At 35.9% G+C, this 24,068-nt stretch overlaps 1 protein-coding gene and 1 long non-coding RNA gene across 2 annotated transcripts; both read left to right on the top strand.

Moving 5' to 3' along the window:
* Positions 1 to 631: 631 nt before the first annotated feature.
* On the top strand, positions 632 to 2,382 carry LOC144447320 (uncharacterized). The gene is made up of 3 exons (XR_013482014.1): positions 632 to 655; positions 2,143 to 2,238; positions 2,366 to 2,382. It is a non-coding gene; the product is annotated as an uncharacterized LOC144447320 (long non-coding RNA).
* A 15,004-nt stretch (positions 2,383 to 17,386) lies between these two features.
* LOC144447115 (uncharacterized) lies at positions 17,387 to 23,837 on the top strand. Its single transcript, XM_078137021.1, has 5 exons — positions 17,387 to 19,442; positions 20,179 to 20,340; positions 20,764 to 20,825; positions 21,321 to 21,393; positions 22,067 to 23,837. The coding sequence occupies exons 1-5, from the start codon at positions 17,387 to 17,389 to the stop codon at positions 22,237 to 22,239; spliced, it is 2,526 nt and encodes an 841-aa protein (XP_077993147.1). The 3' UTR covers positions 22,240 to 23,837.
* The last annotated feature ends 231 nt before the right edge of the window (positions 23,838 to 24,068 follow it).

The following is a 24,068-nucleotide window of genomic DNA, read 5'->3' as shown; positions in this document are numbered from 1 at the left end:
TCGTATCTTATGTCTACTGTTTTTCACCCTTCGAATCTCTGTTATTTAACCTTCCTTTGCTGTTTGTACTGAGATTGTATGCGTTTATATTTTATATTTGCTGTTTGCAAAAGGTGAGCATTTAATTTCCCAAAGGGATTAATAAAGTGTAATCTACCTACCTACCTACCTACCTACCTACCTACCTACCTACCTACCTGTCTGTCTGTCTGTCTGTCTGTCTGTCTGTCTGTCTGTCTGTCTGTCTGTCTGTCTGTCTGTCTGTCTGTCTGTCTGTCTGTCCGTCCGTCCGTCCGTCCGTCCGTCCGTCCGTCCGTCCGCCCGCCCGCCCACCCACCCACCCACTCACCCACCCACCCACATATATTAGGCTCGATTATATTGCTAAACTGCTATTTTGGTTTGAACTTTTTAGAAACACCTCTTCTTCATTGCTGAATTGTCATATATATACTACACATGTATTATAAAGTCAAGTCAATTCTTCATCTAATGATTAATTTATAGATAATAAATTCGCGTATTAATTATTATTCGTTTATTTTCACCAGGTCAACATACGAAACACGTTACAATACCGCATACAGATCTATTTATTACCCAAGCGAAGTATGCTGTCCTGGTTGGATGGAAATATCTGGATCATGTACCATGGGTAAAATTGGATTCGACATTGTTTTACGTTAACTTGGCACGTTTAAGTGTAGTCTAGGTGCTAGACCATCTGGTATTATAAGGCGACTAAAGTTTACATTGCACCAAAGGTGCACATCGAGTGTGTTTACGCCTTAGGTCTAGTTAAACTCACTTAGATTAGGAATTCCATTAACATAACCTCCCTTTATGGGATGTACTTATTGGAACATGTTACTTGTTTGATGCACTTGAACTGTCCGTGGCCTAGTAATTTGTTTAAATTTAACTAAACCCATGAATAACGTTAACCTGACTTGCGTTTATGATCAATCATATTTTTACCTTCCGTAAGGGGACATTATGTTATGCTGTGTGTGTATGTGCGCGCGCGCGCGTGTGTGTGTGTGTGTGTGTGTGTGTGTGTGTGTGTGTGTGTGTGTGTGTGTGTGGACATGATATCTCAAAAACTACTTCATAGATTCTAATGAAACCTGCTACAAATCTTCCGTGTGCCAATCACAAGAACTGAATATATTTTGGTAAACATCCAATGAACAGTGATTAGCCATTTGCATACAAAGCGCCCATGTCGTATATAGTTTGTTCATGTAGCATGTCGTTTTAAAGATTAATTTGCATCATCAATTTTTTGTCGTAATTAGGCTATATCACACTTCAATTTCCACAACATTCGGTACATACATCAACCATAATAAGCACACATATCTTGTAAAGTATGTTAGCATTGTAAGTTTTATTGAGTAATTTGCATATTTAATGATATTTCGTAATAAAGCCATATCAACAGAATGCTAGCTTCAAATTTCATATAATTTGGTACATATATCAACCATAACAATGTACACATAACCTATAAAGTCTGTTGGCATAGTTTTTAGTTTTAATGAGTAATGTGCATAATTAATGATTTTCGGTACTTAGGCTCTCAATTATCTTAATGCAAACTTCAAATTTAATTTAACTTGGTACATACATCAACCATAATAAATCAACACGTGTTTGATGTAGTTTTTTATGTAGTTTTTCATAGTGAGATTAATTTGCATAATAATCATTTTTGATAATTAGTTAATATCTTTAAGATAATTTACTATAATATACATTGACGTGCATGTCATGATGTGTCCTTTAAAGCTTGTTATAACTTTAGTCGTTCATTTGCATAATTAATGATATTTCGATAATTAGACAATATGTTACCTATGCAAGGTCTACATTTCATATATTTTCATATAATTAAACTTCCAATTAAGGAGCCCGTCGTGTATATTATCTAGAGCTCGCAATTTCGTATTCCAACAGTGTAGGACAAACTATCTATGGCTTTGCCCTTACAAGAGGCATTCAGTTTAAATTTGGTAAATATATTTAAATGAATCTGTTTAAACTGATTCTCGGATACAAGTTCATTGTTGACTACTCTTGTATATTCTTAATGAAGACTCATTCACTCGTCATAAACACAATTATTTCATCTATTTGTAGCTATATGTGACTACGGATGCGCAAACGGTGGGACATGTACTAGTCCAAATCACTGTGAATGTCTTCCTGGCTATGATGGATCAACTTGTAATAATGGTTAGTAAAATATTGTTTCCATTTTCATCACTCTAGTTGTTTGGAACATTTTTAGTATAGAATGAGTTGAACTAAACCATTAACTCCTATTGAACATGTTTTCTGGTTTATTTCACTATACCTGTAGATGCAAATGAATGTGAGGATGCCAATGCAGGATGTCAACATTCGTGTCATGACAAAATAGGTGGATTTGACTGTTCTTGCAACACTGGGTTCTCATTGGACGCGGATGAGAGGAGCTGTTCAGGTATCGTAAACTATTATTAGCCCCTACGGAATGTTTTGTTTATTGTGATACAGTAACTATGTCAGTGCCTATAAGCATTCACATTATCAAAGAAATGCAGTCAAGTCAGACTGACCTTGTTTTATACCGGTCTCGTATATCAATATCTAGGATCATGTATAGTCAATAATGTCCATTTTCTGCTGTAGTGCATTTGGGTCAATTCTTTTCAATGCGTGTTATGAAAATTTATTGTTATGATATATTTCAGCAAATTGCAAAAACCATATTATATAGCACGTTGGCGTTAGAAGTATGCCTTCCAATGCAGAAAATTTGTTTACATTACAGTAAATCAAACATTTTTACATGTATCTTCTGTAAAAAGAGGTTATGTATGTGTCTGTCTGTCTGTCTGTCTGTCTGTCTGTCTGTCTGTCTGTCTGTCTGTCTGTATGTATGTATGTATGTATGTATGTATGTATGTATGTATGTATGTCTTGTCTGTCTGTCTGTCTGTCAACACGATATCAAATAACCCTACAGCATCAATTATAATGAAACTTGCTACATCTTTCTTATCATTAAGGCAAAAACTGGTTACATTTTGGTAATACCTTGTGAATATTAATTATCGATTTGCACAATTAAGGCGTTTCACTAATTAAACTATATCTTAAGAGTGCAAGTTTCAAATTAGATACATGTTAGTGCATACATCGATCAAAGCGTCCATGTCTTGTCAAGCTTGATGACATAGCTTTTAGTTTTAATGAGTTAGTTGCAAGATTAACAATATTTGATAGTTAGTCAATATCTTATTCAACTGTCATATATAATTACACACAAACAAACAAACAAACAAACAAACAAACAAACAAACAAACAAACAAACAAACAAACAAACAAACGTGTGTCTCACTGGAGAGAACATTGCTCAAAGCAATATTATTAGAGAATTATGGATTTAATCTAAGTAATTAGGAGGTTATTAGTTTTTTGATGTGGTTGGCGAGTAGAATTTATTCTCATGGGGGCATTTGGAAACCAACTGACACACACACACACACACACACACACACACACACACACACACACACACACACACACACACATATATTTAGATTATACAAATGGAATTAACTATTGGTGCTTTTTATTCTTTGAACAGATATCAACGAATGTGAGATAAACAATGGAGGTTGTCATCAACATTGTGTCAACACTGTGGGAAGTTATTACTGTGACTGTGACCCTGGATATGAGTTGACATATGATGGTAGCTATTGCCAAGGTAATAGTATTCTGCTCTCAACATAATTTTACCTTCTCCGTGAATTCGCACAAAATTATTTCGTAATAACAAATACATTTGTGAAAGACAATGTTTATTACTTTGCAACTGGACATTTCACATGCGATAAAATGATAACATTGTATATGTCTGACATCCCATAATTGTTTTGAAAAACGAGTTTGGTGGTCTGATTTATATTAATTTACTTTTTGTATTGAAAACTTAAAGTTAACTTCAAATCAGAAATATTGATACAATGAATTCACGTTTGTTTCTCTGTCTGTCTGTCTGTCTGTCTGTCTGTCTGTCTGTCTGTCTGTCTGTCTGTCTCTCTCTCTCTCTCTCTCCTTTACACTTCTTTCTTGACAGATATTGACGAATGCAATTATAGCAATGGGGGTTGTCATCAGCAATGTAATAATGCTTACGGTAGTTTTTATTGTGGATGTAATATCGGATATGAACTGGACGAAAGTCTTGTCAATTGTAAAGGTAATTCCTTATCTTGAATAATTTTTCATTTCACTATAGTTGTTCTTTCTGCTTGAAATTGAAGCTTTACAAGCTGTGTATGGTTACAGTAGCAGAACTCCAAATTGTTAACACACTTTGCTTTCATTAACTACTCAATGTGCATTTGTTGCCTTATTGTAAAGATGGCGGCATCTATGAATTAGTGGCATATTCGATGTTGAGTATCGTTGTGTAAATAAAAGCTGTGATTGGTCGATTTTTTGCTGGATAACGATGGCTTGCAATTGTTTTGGGGTGTGATTATGCAGTTTTTAAGTGTACCTTTATGGAATTTTATATAATTATGATGCTTAAAATGTTTATAAAATGTGGCCAACAGATCAGGTTATCAAATAAGTAACATCTCAGCATACAAAACAGAGAAGACTCATACATTGAGAATTTGTCTCAGAAAGAATGCAAGGGTTTCTGAACCATTTGGTCGACAGTGAAGTACTATAAACCACGTCTCTCGCTTTTTGCCCTTTTTTGTCACAGATATCAACGAATGTGACAGTGGTAAGGCAGATTGTGAGTATAACTGTACAAACACGATTGGTAGTTTTTACTGCAGTTGTGAAGAAGGCTATGAAATTGGTATTGACGGAAAGAGTTGTGAAGGTACCTATTCGAACATCACAGATTTGTTTCGTTAATTTAGGCGATGGGACAACTTGTGTTGCCTATTCACTTAGTCGAGTGTAACTTAATTGTTTCAATCTCTAGAACTATTTGCAATTTACAGATAATGGATCAATGAAACTGATAACAACTGATAAAACATAGAAATCCCCTGCCTGGAATGGTTTACTCTTTGAAGGTAACCTTGCAATAGGAAGTATGCCGTTTTGATACTAGTAAAATATATATCAAGCTGTGAAATACCCTGGTTATTAATTACAATTAATGTTGAAATACTGACTTCAGTGAAATTCAAATCAAACTTTCCTGTATTCAAATTTCCCAGGAATGTCCAAAAGTAGTGTGTCTAGCCTTTACAACAGTTGACTCAGTGTTACATTATCATAGTCATAAATAGTGGCAACTTACACTAAAGAGTGATAAAAAGTGATTAGGATGTCTTCCAAATCGCATTTTCTGGTTAACAGACAATTTATCATGATGAATTCGTCAATATTAATACGGTCTATTGATGTGATTATATCATAACTAAAATACAAACTTGATTTCAAGAATAATGTAAGTCATGTCATATAACAAGCATAGTATTATTAGGTATTATATTATAGCATTACCAATTCCAGTGAATTTTGTGACGTCATCGCTGTACATTATTACTGATAATGTACTCCGTTATTGGGCATCGCGGCCCCGGAACGAGCATAACAATACAAGCTTATGTCCGTAAGGTATTTTTTCGAAATGTATGTTGTTACTTATGATTGTCATTTCCACTGTTGCCTCGCCCATTATGTCGTTCAAAGTTTGCTTTCGTCCATTATGGGCTGGGAGGGCGTACATTATTGTTTAAGTATTCATTGCAAGTTTCACTTCACTTTTCACCAGTTGTGAATGCGGAAAAACTCACAAGCTTAAGAATATAAACCCAGTAGATATGTAACTATTGATCGGTCATCTAGTCTGGTGAAGTGTGAGTCCATCTGACATTTATGTCGATTAGTTTTTGTCCACCAAACATGGGCATTTCTGTAACGTTAAAAACCTCATGTAAACCACGAGACAGCGAGAGGTATATATCAACTAACAATCTCATACATTTCGGTTATGTTTTGCATAGATACCAATGAATGTCTCATTGACAACGGTGGCTGTCCCAGGTTATGCATCAATGAAGAAGGTGGACACTCATGTGTATGTGGGGCAGGATTTATTGATGACGGTACTGGCAGTAACTGTGAAGGTAACCATTTTCTCTCGCCATGGGAACATGGGGGAATGGCTGCAAAAGTGAATGGTCATATGCGTGAGACGTTTATGTTTAAATTTTAATCACTTCAACAATTCTTCTGTGTCTTTTTACTGTCTGCTTTCTGTATACATACATACATACATACATACATACATACATACATACATACATACATACATACATACATATACACACACATACACGCACACACACACACAAACAAACAAACACGCACGCATACATACACACATACATACATACATACATACATACATACATACATACATACATACATACATACATACACTCATACATACATGCATGCATGCATACATACATACATACATACATACATACATACATACATACATACATACATACATACATACATACATACATACATACATGAATACATACATACACACACTCATACATACATCTATACATACATACATACATACATACATACATACATACATACATATATACATGCATACATACATACATACATACATACATACATACATACATACATACATACATACATACATACATACATACATACCTACATACATACATACCTACATACATACATATATACAAACATGAATGATTACCAATCAAAGCAATGTCAATATTTATTTGATACTGAAATATTTTTTGTATTTCATTATTATAGATATAAACGAATGTCTAATACAGAATGGTGCTTGTGAACAACTGTGTACTAATCTTAATGGCACATACAAATGTTCCTGTAATACTGGGTATACCGCTGATACTTTCAATAGACATTTGTGCCTTGGTAAGTATAAAATTTAACTTATCTATCTTACATCGAATCTTCATTGTGTTACGACAATTTGTGTGAATAATACAACAATTTATCTTAACTATTCATCTTAAAATTTATCTTAACTACTATTTTCCTCTGTGGATATTTAGTTTTGTTATCAATTATTATTTCTCTATATTATCAAAGATTTTAATTGATTTGATCAATATCTTGTATATCAGATCTGGATGAGTGTACAACAGGACAACATAGCTGCGACCAACTTTGTTACAATACAGTTGGGAGTTACACATGCTCATGTAGAGATGGATTCCTGATGGATAGTGACCGTCGTTCTTGCCTTTGTAAGTCCTAGAATTTTCGATAGAAAAGGCAGATTGGATACTTGGCTGTAATGTTTCAATATATTGTGGTCTAAATCATTTTTAGCTCCCGTATGGGAGCTGATGTTATGGCAATGTCTGTCTGTCTGTCTGTCTGTCTGTCTGTCTGTCTGTCTGTCTGTCTGTCTGTCTGTCTGTCTGTCTGGTCCACTGATATCTCAAAAGGTACTGAAGCAAATGTTCTGCAATTTAGTATTTGGCATTGTCAGGCTGTAACTTAGCACTAATTAGTTTTTGGTAGGAGTGGCTCGAATAATTAATTTGCATAATTAATGATTTTATAAATGTGGCTATACATGCAGAATGGCTGCACTAAATTCAATAAAACTTGCTATGTCTAAGGATCATACAAAGATAAAGAAGCACTAAAAGTCGTTAACTTGTGTCTAAGGGCTAATTTACATATTTATATGAATGTTTGTAACTCAGGTTGTACGTCCAGAAGGGCTTTATCAAATTTGATGAAACTTGCCACAGATATTGATCATACAGAGATATGATAGTTCTTAATGAAATTTAGTGTTGTCAATTAATTGCTCCTTTGCATAATCAACCAACTTTGGCAATTAGGGTCTATACCAAGAAAGACTGCACCAAATTTTATGAAATTTGCTAAAGATATTGACAGAGCAAAGTTATCGAGTCAATTAATTGTGCATATTTAATGAACTTTTGCAATAAGGGTATATAGCCAGCACTGAACCGAATTCAATTGACCTTGACACAGATAATGATTACACAAAGGTACGACAGTACAGAAAGACATTTCAAACCCCCATGTCAATTAATTGCTCAGTTGGATATTAAGCTAAGTTTTACAATAAAAATGTAATGTAGAATGGCTGCACTTTATAATGAAAGGTGTGAGTGCATTGCAGTCACTGTATTTATCGTTTTGTGGTGGGAGTGGCTTGTATAATTAATGCTTTTTTGCATAATTGATGATTCTTACCTCCCGTAAGGGTAAGGGATGTATTAAAAAGCGAATGTCTCTCTGTGTGTCCGTCTGTCTGTCTGTCTGTCTGTCTGTCTGTCTGTCTGTCTGTCTGTCTGTCTGTCTGTCTGTCTGTCTGTCTGTCTGTCGTCTATTTTTGTCATGGACAACACCTTGGTAGTCATACGACATCTCATACATAATATATAATATACAGTCATTTGAATTTGTTATAAATGATGAAAGAAAAGTGACACATGTAGGAATTGAACCCTAAACATTAGTCAGAGTGCTCTAACCAGCTGAGCTAACATGCCAACTGGTAACATGAATTTATCCTGATGTGTACTTTCTTTCCTCAAGGTGGTGAGAAGCCAACTCATTTTTTTTAAGCTTATGCCTCTCAACCTAAGGATCTAAATAGATTCACAGGTCTACCTGCCGAATGGGTGGCAAACTTAGGAATCAGTGATTAAAGCAATGAGGACCATACAAGTGTTATGATGCAATGCCTTTTTAAAATATATGATATACCTTTTATCGCTGCATTTTTGGTACCCATCTTACGAACTTGTGTATATTGCCAATGAAAGTTTTTACTTGTAAAGAAATATAACCACATTCTAGCAACCCTCATATTTGTTTGCATTTCTTCACTTTGTTTGCTATCAGTGAAGGACGAGTGTGAAAATCACAACTGTGCTCATATTTGTATTAGCACTATTGGATCCTATGTATGTTTATGTAATGATGGGTTTACTATGGCTGAAGACGGAATATCTTGCCTTGGTAAGTATGGCTGTTGATATGTTGATATGGGTGTTATTAAACCGTACTTACACAATGCGTTGAATTCCTGTGCACGCAAAGTAAGGATCTGAGCTGACTGCTTCTCTGGACTGAAATCATATCGTTGAATAGAGCACAGTCCCGTTGTTGTAATAAGACTGTCAGAGAGCAAAACTATTGAATTCCGCAGGTTGCAAGATTCAAGATATCCACAAAGCAAACGATTGAGGTCAACTTCGTCAACGTGTTACTGAAATACACATACATTTGCCATCAATTGGATTTTTCCTTCATTCTATTTATTTCGCCATTTTGCTGTTTCGCCGATTAGAGCTAGCCATATTCTTCACCTTTCATCATTTGATTATCTTAGACTTGATTAACAGGATTAACTATTTAATAGTTTGATTAATTACTATTTATTGCATTTATTGTCCTTTCTTATGTCTTTTATCAGATATTAACGAATGTATTGATTGCAATGGCTACTGTGACCATGTCTGTAGTAACACTATCGGTGGACATCAGTGTTCCTGCAATGAGGGATTTGAACTAAAAGATGATAAAGCTTGTAGAGGTGAGGGTTTTTTTTAATTTCTATAAATCATGCAGATATTACAAGATTACTGCAGTACTATACTAGGGTGTGTGTGACCATAATATTGGTTTTATTCCACATGTTTCTTCATTCAGGAAAGGAAAACTGTAAAACTGGGTACATAGATCATTATGATAAATTGATTGGGGGGTAATTACAGGTACATTTGATATGAGAGTGTCATAAATCCACGGAAAATATGTAGTTTTCTATGAAACCAAATAAGGAAATGAATAAGGAAATGGGAACAGAATAAGGAAATGAATATGGAGACGGGAACCGAATAAGGAAATAGTACATAGATCATTATAATCAATTGATTGGGGGGTAATTATAGGTAGATTTGATATGAGAGTGTCATAAATCCACAGGAAATATGTAGTTTCCTATGAAACCGAATAGGGAAATGAATAAGGTAGGCAACTGGGTGTGTGATATGAATGTTGGTGCGCCACCAGGCGTCAGAAAAGAGAATAACATGATTAGAATACAAGATGGCGTCGAATGGTAAACAAAAGATCGAGAGAAATCATAGACCCTACACCAACCCTTGGTGTAGGGTCTATGGAGAAATGGACAATGGTTTAACAAGGTTAACACCCCTTACAACTGAATCAAGTGACAGGGTTTCACTCCCTCGTGTTTGGTGTGAGCTGTTGCAGATTTTGTCGACATCCTGTGAGCTAACAACTTCACAGTAGAGAAATATAGGCACAACAGCCAAATAGCGAATAAGGAAATGAATAAGGAAACAGAAACGGGAGCCAACTTCACACACCCAATATGTTAAGCAATGAAGCTCCCCCCTTGAAATGGTCTACCCAGGGGTTTAGTTCAGTTGACACCATATATGCACGAGTACCAGTCACCCCCCCCCCTTCCCTTCGATGGTTGCCGTCTATTTGGAAATTCAGAGAAAACTGGTGTACAGGGTTTTAGCAGATGATTCAAAGTCTTTAGTATGTGATTTAATTGTCTCATTATTTGATTCCCGTCTCTATACTACCCATGAAAATTTATGGCAGGGTGGCGGCAATGAGGAGTAAATCAATGGGGCCATCAAACTTCTGATATTCTTAAAGAGGAGCTTGAACATTTTGCTCTATATTTATGATTTTTGGAACAAAATTAACATTCAGGAGTGGTTTACCAGGTTTCCATGTCAAAACAGTGTACACTTCTTAATCAGATAATATATATTGGACATATTGGAATGCTTCAATTCAATAAAACAGCAAGGCTTTAAATTAGTTTATGTGTATGGTTTGATATGTTATGCCTCGAAATGGCCCCATATGTGATCATTTTCCACTGGACGTGTCTCCCTCCCACCACCACCCAAATGTTTACTATCAGTAAGCCCACCTAATGATCGAGCTAGAATGCTAGTTAAACATAATTTTTTCTGGCTTAAGGTTTATGTTCGGTCAAGTGCAAGTGATAGTGAAGTATACATCAATAAGTACAATACTACAAATACCTTTTGAATATGCAGCAAAGATTACACTCACAAACGTATATAACTTATTTCCATAATTTTCTAGATGTCAATGAATGTATGAATGAAAATGGAGGCTGCGAACATCTTTGTACGAACACTGTAGGCAGTTTTTATTGCTCGTGTGAAAATACTCCAGGGTTGAATTCTACAGGTCTACAATGTCAAGGTCAGCACTAATTTAAAAATATTGCAATTGAAAATAACATATTCATATAAAATTACACGAATGTTAGTTAATGTAAATGCATACTCGACTCTTTCTATATACATCTTGGGGCATAATGTGTGTTTCCCCTAAACAGCAAAGATAAGCAAATCGTGTTGAATTAACAATATCAAAATGTAATCAAAGGTTTTCTGGTCATTTATCTATATTAGATATATCTGAATGTAGTGGTGGATCACTCGATTGCGATCACCTGTGTTCTAAAGTATCTGGAGTAGATACATGCATTTGTCAGCTAGGATATGAGTTGCAAGGTGATGGAACGAGCTGTACAGGTACCTCAAATATCTCCCTCCACCCTTGATAATGTAAATGATGTTGAAGTCTGTCTGTCTGTCTGTCTGTCTGTCTGTCTGTCTGTCTGTCTGTCTGTCTGTCTGTCTGTCTGTCTGTCTGTCTATGTATGTATGTATGTATGTATGTATGTATGTATGTATGTATGTATGTATGTATGTATGTATGTATGTATGTATGCAAAGTTTTGGTGATTCTTGAAGAGGAAACCACATCGGTTAAACTAATTTAAAAACCTCATGGGATCGGAATGGTTTTCAAACATGAGCGGCTGTGCATACACAATCGTTTATTTTTTTCCGATTTGTCCATTTACGGCACAGATTTCAACGAATGCCACAGTGCAACAGATCGCTGTAGTCAAGTATGTGAAAACACAATCGGTAGTTATAGATGTACTTGTACTTCGGATTATAGACTAGCTGATGACGGTTTTACCTGTGTTGGTAAGTACAAGTTTATGTAAATGACCAGTTCTAGCATTTTTACCTTCCATAAGGGGAGGCATGGGTCTGTCTGTCTGTCTGTCTGTCTGCCCGTCCGTCCATCCGTCCATCCACACAGCTGGTAATTTCATTCCATGGTCGCCAGTATTCAATAACACACATTGTTATAAATTAAATGTGGACCATCACTGGTCATATATGGTTTTGTCTCCCAAAGGGAGAACTTCTACAATGAGCGCCATCTGGTCATATGTAATAAATCATTTACTGATCAGACATGCCACATTCAAACTTGACACAAAGATGACATACGTGTATCGTATTGGTCACTTTGTTTCAATTGTAAGTTAGGCCAAAATGGCAGCCATATTTAGTGAAAAGTCAATATTTACCTTCAGAGCTATCAGATTTAAACTGAATGCCTTCCGTACTTGGCAAAGTGTTTAGGTTTTTGTTCCTACACATAATAATTGTTGGAATGCAAAATTCATAGTAATAGCTATCATACATGATGTACTCCTTCCTTGGCAAATAGCTATGCCAAACTATAAGAAATCTGAAGTTTTTATACTTAATATATTCCCAATTACAGAAAATCATTAATTAGGCACTCATACAATTTATTATCAATGTGTGCATCACATTATGTGGAATTTTCAGTGGCCATATGGATTTGGATAAGGATTTGTATTTTTTTTTTAATTTATAAACAATTTTATCATAAGACTACCCTTTTTTTACCGAAGGTATTGTTTAAATCTGGTTTGGATATTGTGCTATTTGTACACAGTTGTTTCACAGTCATGGCTTCACTTATGTTGCCCTTCGGAGCAAAAAATGGAAAGTTCCACGACAGGTTCTAAATGTAATCTTCAAAAGTAGTTTACATAGTAATCTTAATGTTTTTATGTCGTTGTTTACCTTTCCGATCCATCAGAGAGTTCTTGTTTGCCAAGTTACTGTCTTCATGGTGGGGTGGTCCAGGGCGATCCTATTAATCCAGCGAACTCTTCTTGCAACTGCACTGGTACTGGCTATGGAGGATTGTTTTGTGATATTGGAATCATTACAATATCGGAGGACCACCAATTGAAGATAGGTCAAGCTACCGAAGTTGTTGTTCATGCTAAACCGGATAAAAGTTTAGTGATAACGCCAAATTCTAATGATGCAATTTTCGATCCGCCACAAGTGTCAATAATCAAGCCAATGCAATCAGCTGTTTTCGCTGTGACCCCTAAAACGTCAGGTATATTAAACACTGATTTTGTACTATCAGGTCCAAGCGCGGCTGACTTTTCCCCATTGCAGAAAGAATGGGTTGACGTATGGAACACGTTTAGGAAACTCAACATTCCAGACTTTATTTTGCCAAGAGGCTGTTATTTCGAAAACCTTCTAATTATAAACTGCAAGGGAATCAATGGTTTGTCTTTAGCCTTATCATCAACATCTAAATGGTACGAAATGATCAATAATCCAAATATCCATTTTACACTTGGTATTGTTTTTGTTAACGTACACGAGATCTCGCTTCCAATATCGCTAAACGGAATTCAGCTGATAGAAAACAGAGATTCGTTTGCACTAATGGCCTTACCCTCAACCATCCTTCAAAGCATGGGGAGGGATATTAGTACTGGGAGCAGTAATTTGGCATGTGATGAGATTGCCTTGTCGATGTTCGAGATTCGGGAGTTGACTACATCAAATTCTTTCGTTAATGATTTCCTTCAAAATATTGCTGCAAACCTACCTAATTGGTTAAAAGTGAGTGATACTGCTCATGAATATATATCTATGAGCGGTGTAACTTCCGAACTATTGCTTGGACGTGAAATTGATCAAGTCGAAGCTTGTCGTGGTGCGCCTGTGTTTGACGACGATGTTTACTCTGCCTTCCTCTTCAAAAGTAAGACCCGATTTTCTGTTCTGGGAAATGCAGTCACACTGCCTAGACCCCTGCAGGGGAGAACTTTTTGCCTCCTTACTTCAGTATGTGAAGACTTTCCTGGAACTACAATAATAATGTTTCCTCCTGGTTCTCGAGATGCTTTGAGTGAACTGGACTTTGTCAGAATAATGTCAAATAAAAGTTTCGAACTGGAATTCATCGGTGTAGGGCTATCATTCAATCGGAGACTCGAATCTGATGTCAGAGAGATTGAATTTTGGAATGGGAACCACATGTTTTCGTATGCCCAACCTTCAGGGTTTAACATCTGGACAAGGATCGCCGTGTCAAACAATGATCTCGCCGACAGTGGTGAAGATGCAGTGAAGTTTTCGTTAAACGGTAACCTAATGGTCATGCTCTCTGTTGACGAATTGAATGGGGTAAGTCATAAACAATTCCTAGAACATTGTCTTCTCCTAATTTCCTTCTTGTAATCCCATTCTTTCTTGTATATCTTTCCTTGAATAGTATCAAACTCTACATCATTAAATGTTGCTATACTTCTGCATAACATAGGAATAAATACATACATACATACATACATACATACATACATACATACATACACGCTTACATACATACATACATACATACATACATACATATAGTATAGTATAGTATAGTATAGTACATGTATAGTATAGTATAGTATAGTATAGTATAGTATAGTATAGTATAGTATAGTATAGTATTGGAGTATAACCATAAAACATGTTTTTTCTTCGTTGACACAGGTTTTGACCCATATCTTTGTGACGAGATGGGATGCAATGATAGTCTTTGAGAGTAAGATAGACATGCAGTTAAGTTTCAAAGTGTTTGGTCAACCAATGGACATCACAATCGATGGATTGTTAAGAGGAGGTGCATCAGCATATCTCTCCTTAGGAGGTGAGATGATAATGAATTTTATTTTCATTTATAAATCTTATATTTGGTTATAGATATTCTGCTAATATAGCTGAGCGTTTTGAATGAAAGGTTTATAGACCAGGTGTTCCGTTATAACAATAATAAATGAATGAATGTCAAAATCATAGTATTCGGGTTGAATGATCAGACATGTTTGATAACAGCTACATTCAACAAGTACAACCCACTTCATATTGAACATTTCATAATTTCTTAACTAAATGTAGTAAGCACTCAGGAGTCATGAATATTCACTGTGCTTCTAATAAATATGTATGTCTGCTGAATTGGCGCAGTATGAGAACAATAGAAATGAAATAGTGTCAATTTGGGGTTTCTTGGCAATCAGGCAAAATGTATGTGATATGAAATCATGAAATGACTCTCCAGAACCAAGAGTTTATAATAAAAATACCTTTATTTCCTTGAGTGGCGTTCCCTTTTAAAGACAAATGAAATCATTGATATTTGTTATTTGGAAAATCTATAAATTATGAGGTTATTAAAAACGTGTGATGTATTTAATAAAGTGGTAATTTGTCTATTTGTAACTCTGAATTTGTATTCATTATATTTACAGGCTTTGGTAGAGAATGGTGTGGAGTAACTGCAGATCCACCAGGTCTATTTGCACACGTTTGGTTGCATGCAAATGTGTTCGGTGACACAGTGCTGGGTACACTTTTCCCTCTCACTGCTGGAGTTGAAGCCCACCTTTTCATAAACTACGACATCTCTGATGAACTTTCACGGCTCCCAAAAGATAACATGTTACTTGAGATTCATGACTTGCTTTCTAGAGTTGGTGAACTTAAGAACGCAACACAGATCTACTTGTATTTGTTGAGAGACTCGCTAGATGGCTTTGTCACCAATGTTATAGAGACAGTAATAACTAAGATGGGTGATCTGTACGAAGGAGTTATGAATGCCCATTTGTCGTTGTCCAAAGAAGAAACTCCAAATACTCTGACATCAATAAAACAGAAAATACTTAATATCGACGACGAAATCAATGAAATCTCGAACAGGTTTGAAACATTGACTGGACAAGTGAAGGAACATAATAGCTACCTCCTGGAAGCTATATTGAAGTACTACAGTGATGTCAGGGCTGCCATAGACAACATCTTACATGGATATGTCACCCAACTACTAAGCTTAACAAAAGACTTCTCTGGCTTTGGTTTAAAGTTTAGAACTGAACTTCGATTGTTCAATTGGTTTTCAGCAGCCGTAGAGATAGAAATGGTGTATTCTGACCATATTGGGCAATGCAGTAGATTTCCCGGTGTATTCGATTCCTTCGAAGGTGTAAAGTCAATCAGGGGACTTGCTGTTATCGAACTTGGTTCATTTCATGGGCCACTTGTACATGTGGAAAAAGGTATAGGGGCGGGATTTGCTTTGGCTGTAGACAGTCATAAGTTTCTTTTTCAATTTCAATGTTATGTTAATGTGCTGGGTATATCAACAGAAGCGAATCTGTTCATTGGCTCAGAGCTGTTACATTTCCAAGTTGATGGCAGCATTTGGGGAGTTTGTTATGCAACCTTATATGCGCAGGCCACTCTTTTGGTGCCAACTGAAGAACAGAAATGGAGCATTCATGGCGAATTTGGTTTTGGAGCGGCCTCTCTTCCATTGAGAATGACAGATGCTTTGACACAAGCAGCGTCAAGAATTGGTAATGAAGCCAAAGAACGATTGAGTGATGCCCAAGATGAAATATCGAAGGTTCAACGAAATGTTAACCGAGCACAGGAGTGGCTTGAAAGTAAAAAAGCTGATGTTGATAAGGGTCATGTTGCCTTTGACAATGCCGTAGCTGCCTTGCAGAGGGCACAGGACAAAATAGAAGGGGCAAAACGAGAATTCGAGGAGGCCCGTGAATGGCTAAGACAAAAGCAAAGAGACATCGACCAACTATGCAAAATAAGAAAATGTAAATCATTTTGTATTCCTGGAATTAAATGTAAAATATGTAAAGCAGGGTGGTTTCCATACCCATGTTGTTCGCTTACAAAATGTATGATACGTTTTCCGGATCCCATATGTGTGATTGCAAATGTTCTCTGTTATGTTATCCGTGGTCTTGCCTTTTTACTTCTGAAGATCGCGGAAGGTGTAGTCACCCTTGCGATAACTGCACTTGACGCCGCAAAACTTGTTGTCAAGGCAGCAGAAATTGTTGTTGACAAATCGAGAGTCATCCTTGAGGTAGTAAAGTTGGCACTTGATCTTGCCAAAGTTGCCCTAGGTGCAGTAAATGTTGTCCTGGAGGCAGCAAAACTTGCCCTTGAGGTGCTAAAATTGACGATTGCAGCTGCGGTTGAGGTCTTTAATTTCATTGTGAGATACGGCCTTGGTTCTTTAGTTGATATGAGGAGAGCTTGGTTCGACGTTGCTATCTCAACAGCTGATGTATTTGCCTTTGAAGTTGGTATAGAAGTTGACCTGTTTCGGCTTGGCATGAGAGAAATTAAAGTAGTTGTCAATTTTAAGGATATTGTTGCGAGTATTGCAAAAGTGGCCTGGGAAATAATCAAGGAAATGGCCAAGTTTCTGATTCCATCCAAGAAGAAACGATCCATTGAAGAGGATTTACAAGATTACATCAGTGAAGATTACAATCCCTCATATGTAGATGACAATATGGTTGATGATGAAAACAAAACCATAGTGATTGATAGTTTGGAGCAAGAATTTATGAAGGCCAACAACAAATCGGCTTTAACAGAGGACGAACGAAACCAGCTCCGAATAACTTTATTTGAGGAAAACTGTAAAATATTTACACAGCTTTCAGATTTCCTCGGCTTAGCCATGGAGCGGCTGTATGATGTTGCCCTTGAATCTAGAAACTCTAGGGATAATGCATCCAGTGTCATCGATGCTATAAATGAAATGACGGGTAATATTACAAACACCAATTTTAATACTTCAGACATCAATATGACTGAAGCCTATGTAAATTACAACCTGACCGAAGAAGAAATTGAAATCGAGGTATCAAACATAAATGTTACTGATAATCCGGTCATCAATGAGACACTTGCAGCTATTCAAGCAAGCAAAGAAGCTAGCCTAGAAGAAATGGCGATATCTGCAGACTTCCAAGTACTGGGGCCTTGGCGAGAGTCGATGGAAAACGTAACAAGAGACTGGTTCGACAGAGACAAGTGTGTTTCCTTTTATGATTGTGTCATTGTGTCATTTAGTGAATTGCATGACCTGTATGAGTATGTAGATATCCCCCATGTGGATACTATGCAGGGTCTTATTAAGAATGCTAGAGACTTATTCATTGCCGTTCTTTGGAATGACACCCTCAGAATTGACGATGCGATTGATGTCACTTCTGTGGTTCTACAGGCCCTGCAGGATACGAAAGATTTAAAGATATTCTGTGCTACCGTTCCCAAAATAATTCGCCATCCCTCAAACAAAACGGTATTGAAAGATGATGATTTAACACTGGTGTGTGAGGCATCCGGAGATCCGAAACCAGACTATTTCTGGTATAAAGATGGCCAGGTCATCCTCCTTAATGGTATGGAAAGTAATGAACTACGACTGACTAATGTCAACAGCAAAGATAGGGGCTGGTTCCAATGCAAAGCGGGTAATCATGTCGTGAATGTAACATCACAGGAGGTATTTGTGGATGTGCATGAAGTCCCCAAAGTCTTACACGATCTGGAACACAAAGTTGTCCTCGAAGGAGCAGAACATTGGCTTAATTTTGTTTGTAATGTAACTGGTTGGCCTAAACCTATCATTACATGGCACTTCTCTCCCAACATGGTTGCATTTCGCAACAAAACGAAAGGGCCACTCAAACTATTTATGAATAAGCCGAGACCTGAGGATAGTGGGTGGTATAAATGCATTGCCAGCAACAACGTAGGTTATGCCATATCTAATGTTGCCCAGCTCACTGTACTGAGAATTGCAGTCGCTGTTCCAATTCAACAGGTCCTGTTTGGATTCTACAAATCTATAGTCCCAACAATCGAAACAAACGAAGATGATAGTACTGTCTTTACTGATATAGACCAAAGTATTCCGGATAAAGTACAACAGAGTTTAGCAAAACTGTTATTTGTATCCTCTGAGCGAATCCAGGTGAAAGAGTCGAATATTTCTGTCAAATCAGATGATGTAAAAGGAAAAGTAAGAGTCATTGTCAAAGGCTACAACTACACAGATGAGACAGTTGGTTCACGGGCAAAACGTCATTCCTCTTACAAGTTAGCAGAAGATGACCTAGACAACCTGATATTGATTCTGTTGGATGCATCCTACAAGGAGAAAGTGTTGTTTGAAATGAATGACATTGTTACAACCATTACGAGTGGTACATTTGAGAATGAAGGGAGAGGCGCTAGATGTCCAGATGGTTTTGGAATTGACGAAATCGAATTCTTCATATGTGGTAAGTTTAATTCAGTGGAAAAATATTATTCCATTTTATAACGAAAGAATTTATTATTCATCAAATGTGTATACCACAGTCACATTATTTGTATCTGAATTGCACCCATTCATATATATATCTACAAACATACAAATATCCCTTACAAGTGAACTCAAACATTTATGTGAGCATGGTTCCTACCCTTCCAAAACATGGAAAGCGTTTCCCGCGGTTACTTTTAAATTAGATGATTGGTATATACCTTTAAACAGATAAACATACTATTAAGTGCTGGGGTTAGCAGCATGTTTAATGAGAATTAACCTATATCTGGCACTGTCGTGAATGCATACTATTATGGATGTTTTAAAACCCAGTTCAAGTGTTCTCTTGTGTATGTGTGACACCAGTCTTTTCTATAATAAAATATTATTGGCAGAAAGTATTCAATTCAGTTGAACCCTCGAAGATATTGAGTTTGTGTACATGTAGCTATATTTCTTTACTATACGTTACCCCTGACAACCGATCAATGTGACTCGATTTGAGTGTGAAGTGGGTTTATATGTGAAAATAAGAGATGGGAATGCAGTTGTAATGAATATCATCAAGCCATCACCACAGCTCACGCGCCTCATCATTGTATATCCTTCACTTATGACATTCTATTATCTTGTGAATCAATACTTGAGCCAATTTCATTACTATTGTCTACACCTTCACACATGACCAATTTATTTATTCTCCAAATTAGGTGAGTGTAAATTGGGCCATCACCAAAATCGAAAGGGAATGACGGATGTATGTCAACCATGTCCAATCGGATCGTATCAACCAGAGATAGGCAAGACTTCTTGCCAGTTATGTCCATCTGGTCATACAACTTTGACAACTGGAGCCAGTGATATTGAATCATGTATGTACTACTATTACTGAATTTCCCTTTAGCCATATAATATACAACGAAACTCGCTAGCTAAAGAAGTGAGTCGATGGACTTTCTTATGGGAAGCCAAATTGGAAAAGAAGTGAAAATCCAAGTCATAACATGCATGGTGCAATATTCATGATTACAATCAGCACATATTCTTAAGAATTATACATTTCCAGTTAAACTGGGCATTTTATCAGGAGTATAGAACCGATGACTATTTTTTTTACATGTTACAAGGATCGTTATTCTAACTTCTGAATCCAGCAATTTATTTTATGAGACTATTAAACATATATTTTAAAAAATGTAGCAAAGTACCTTAACTTCTTTTAAGTTGTTTTTATTTCTTAAATGGGGACCACTTTTAGCTTAGACTCAACTGAATTTGTTTAAACGCTTTGGCAGGTGTTGAAGTATTGGATGTGACTACTCCACCATTGGAACAGACGGAGGTACCTGCTGATAAGGTGTGTATGTCTAAGCTATAACAGCAATTAGTTTGGTTGTATATTGAAAATGTCCTGCATTCTAAGAGACACCCTTCCCGCTCCTACCCCACCCACCACTGCCTTATGTTTTTAATAACATCAAAATATAATCACAGTTTAATTATTAAATTAAAAAACTCCTTTAGTTGAGTTTTAAAATCAATGAACTTGACAACCAATATGAATAGTGAAGGGAGTAAGTATTTGAAAAGTGGGTTGATTGAAATTGTTATTTTAATTTTGAATCGATAAGATTCACTAGAATTAAAGTTATTATCTACCCATAGACCCTCCACCAAGTGGGTGGAGGGTCTATGATCTACCATCATCCTGGGAACGCCAAGGAAATCGTCAATTATCCCAAGTTGGTTAAAATGAATAATACATGTAATTTTTGTAAGCACATTAGTTTTGATATTTGAAAACAGTATGGTTTCCTGTTGCACTAGCGTCTTACAATGATTTACCTTGCAGGTGACGAAAGAAGGCTCTGTGCTCAGTGCTTGGCATTACGCAGTAATAAGTGTTAGTCTTGTTGTAGCTACAGGCAAGTAAAACTTTGATTCTTACATTTTTCTTCTTGAAATAGAAGTCATACTCAGCAAGGTATATAAGGGGTCGAAAACGAACAGTTGAGGAGCAAAGTGCGAGATTTAGCAATCCCCGCACCCTCCAAGCCGCCAAAACCCCACAAAACAAACGAAGTGCTCGTAGCACTTTGTCCTGCAACTGATTGGTTATTGAGTCCTTTCTTACCTATCACGAGCACTCATCGTCAGTCTACTGGTCACAAAGTTTGACAAACATGTAAACCCAGGATGATTGATAAATACATAGTATTGTTACTGTGCATTTTTTATTTTCCACCATTATGTATACCACAGGGTCCATTGTTAGGAATTATTAAAACTATTGCATGTCCTTGGTGCGTGAGTCATATATATATATATATATATATATATATATATATATATATATATATATATATATATATATATATATATATATATATATATATATATATATATATATATGTGTGTGTGTGTGTGTGTGTGTGTGTATATATATATATAATATATATATATACACACACACACACACACACACACACACACACACACACACACACAAATATATATATATATATATATATATATATATATATATATATATATATATATATATATATATATATATATAACATTTCCTTTTGTTGATAGGTTTCCTCACCGCAATTGTCTGGTGTATTAAACGACGATCTAAACGGCGATTTATTAAGCAGCTGGAAATCACAAGCACAGCGTCCATTAACCTTGCGGAATTGACAAACGAAGGAAGGGATGGTATTGACAATGTTTATTGCGAACATGATGCCGTCAATAAAGAAATATAGTTATCATATGTTATACACTAGCAAACAATTTGTATGCAGTTGAACTGAAAATACGGGAAGCATATCCTGGCATTTCCATCATTGATTCTGGGGTACTCGAAATATGAATCAAAATCGTCAAAATTGGCAGTATTTTTCCCGATTGTTCATATACTATTATGCTAGACTAGTGCAGAGATAATCGTTATGTAATAATCGTGCTCTTAATGTTTGTGTTCATTCAGCCAGCAAATACATGTGACACACAGTAATAATGGGTTTGTCATGACTCGTTCAGGACAAGTAATGGCAAGACCCTTTAGGTCACTAGTATTTCACCTGGCTAAATGATAATTGTTACATACCAGATATTTTATTACTAACTAAGAATTACCTTGATTATGTAAACACCATCTTCTTTATGACAATGTTTTTTTAAAAACAAAATCAAACATTGCTATGCTTTGTTTGATAAGGGGCAAGATCAATAGTTCAATGTAGGATAAAAGACCAAATTATTTTACTTTGGAATGGGGAGGTGGGTGTTTTAAGCCATTTTAGTTCTCATCCTACGAAACGATCTGTTGTATACTCCTAAATTGGCAAATTGAGAAATGGAAGAATTTTCACCATGAGCTTAGTAATGCATGTCACGAAAATACAATAGTGTCAACAAACTAACTAACTAACAAACTCACTAACATACTGGCTCAGCATTCATAGCACTACAGACTACTACATACTGATTTGAAATTGAATTTGTGCTGTCTGATTCAATTGTCAATTTTGGTTTACATTGTGGAAGGATGGGTTGTGGTGGGTTATGGGATGTCTGAGGCCGGACTAAAGAAATTTAGGTTTTTATCCTCCATTGAATTATTGATCTCAACCCTAAATGACTTCTTGGTTTTCGATATAGCCATCAAAATTGCTCCCTCATTTTGTCTTTATTTTTATATCTTTTGTTTTCTAGTATTAGTCATCTTATCATATACGTAGACATTCCACAGTGGGGTTTCGACATACAATATCTAATTTACAGTTGATTTTCACCATGTTATGTGTACCATACAAATGAGAGAGTATGAAAAAGTAAGTACTAATTGAAAAAAAGTTGGCACAATGAAAGTTTTAAAAAAAAACTGAATATAGCAGCCTTGATGATGTTTCGAAACATATTATATTAGATACTTGTGTGGCGCATACCAATCAAGTGATATATGTCTATACATATATTTTATATTCAAGTTGTTTTAGCTCCAGTAGAGGAAGCTAATATTATACCAATGTCTGTCTGTCTGTCTATCTATGTGTGTACGTATGACTGTCTGTGTACATCTCAATACCACTGGATGGATTTCAATGAAATCTTGTACACAGGACAATGAGGGTATGGGTATAAAAAATTCATTTTTTACCAACCCATTACAAAAATATCATTTTCTAAACTGGTGTTACACATATATGGGAGCATTTTCAGTTTCAATTTGGGTTTTAAATGGTTATGTGGTTCTTGGATGAGCATTAATTTGGATAAGATATGAGTACAAGTCATAGTATTGTACTTTGTTATGCGTATCCATGTAATTGGGAAATTTTTGGTATGCATATATACGTAGTCAAGAAATTTTTGTCATGCATAGACTTGTAATCAGTTTTTTATTATGCATCTGATATACATGTAATCAAGAATTTTTTATTATGCATATACACCTAATTGAGAAATCTGTCAGGCAGACATGTAATCAAGAAATGTTGTCATGCATGTACATGTAATTGAGAAATTTTTAATCGAGAATTTTTTGTCATGCATATGCATGTAATCAAGAAATTTTAGGTATGCATATACA

This window comes from Glandiceps talaboti, chromosome 16, assembly GCF_964340395.1.
Source record: "Glandiceps talaboti chromosome 16, keGlaTala1.1, whole genome shotgun sequence".
NCBI classification, from domain to species: Eukaryota; Metazoa; Hemichordata; class Enteropneusta; family Spengelidae; genus Glandiceps; species Glandiceps talaboti.
The sequence above is the reverse complement of the archived record's forward strand: the minus strand, read 5'-3'. Positions and strand labels throughout refer to the sequence as shown.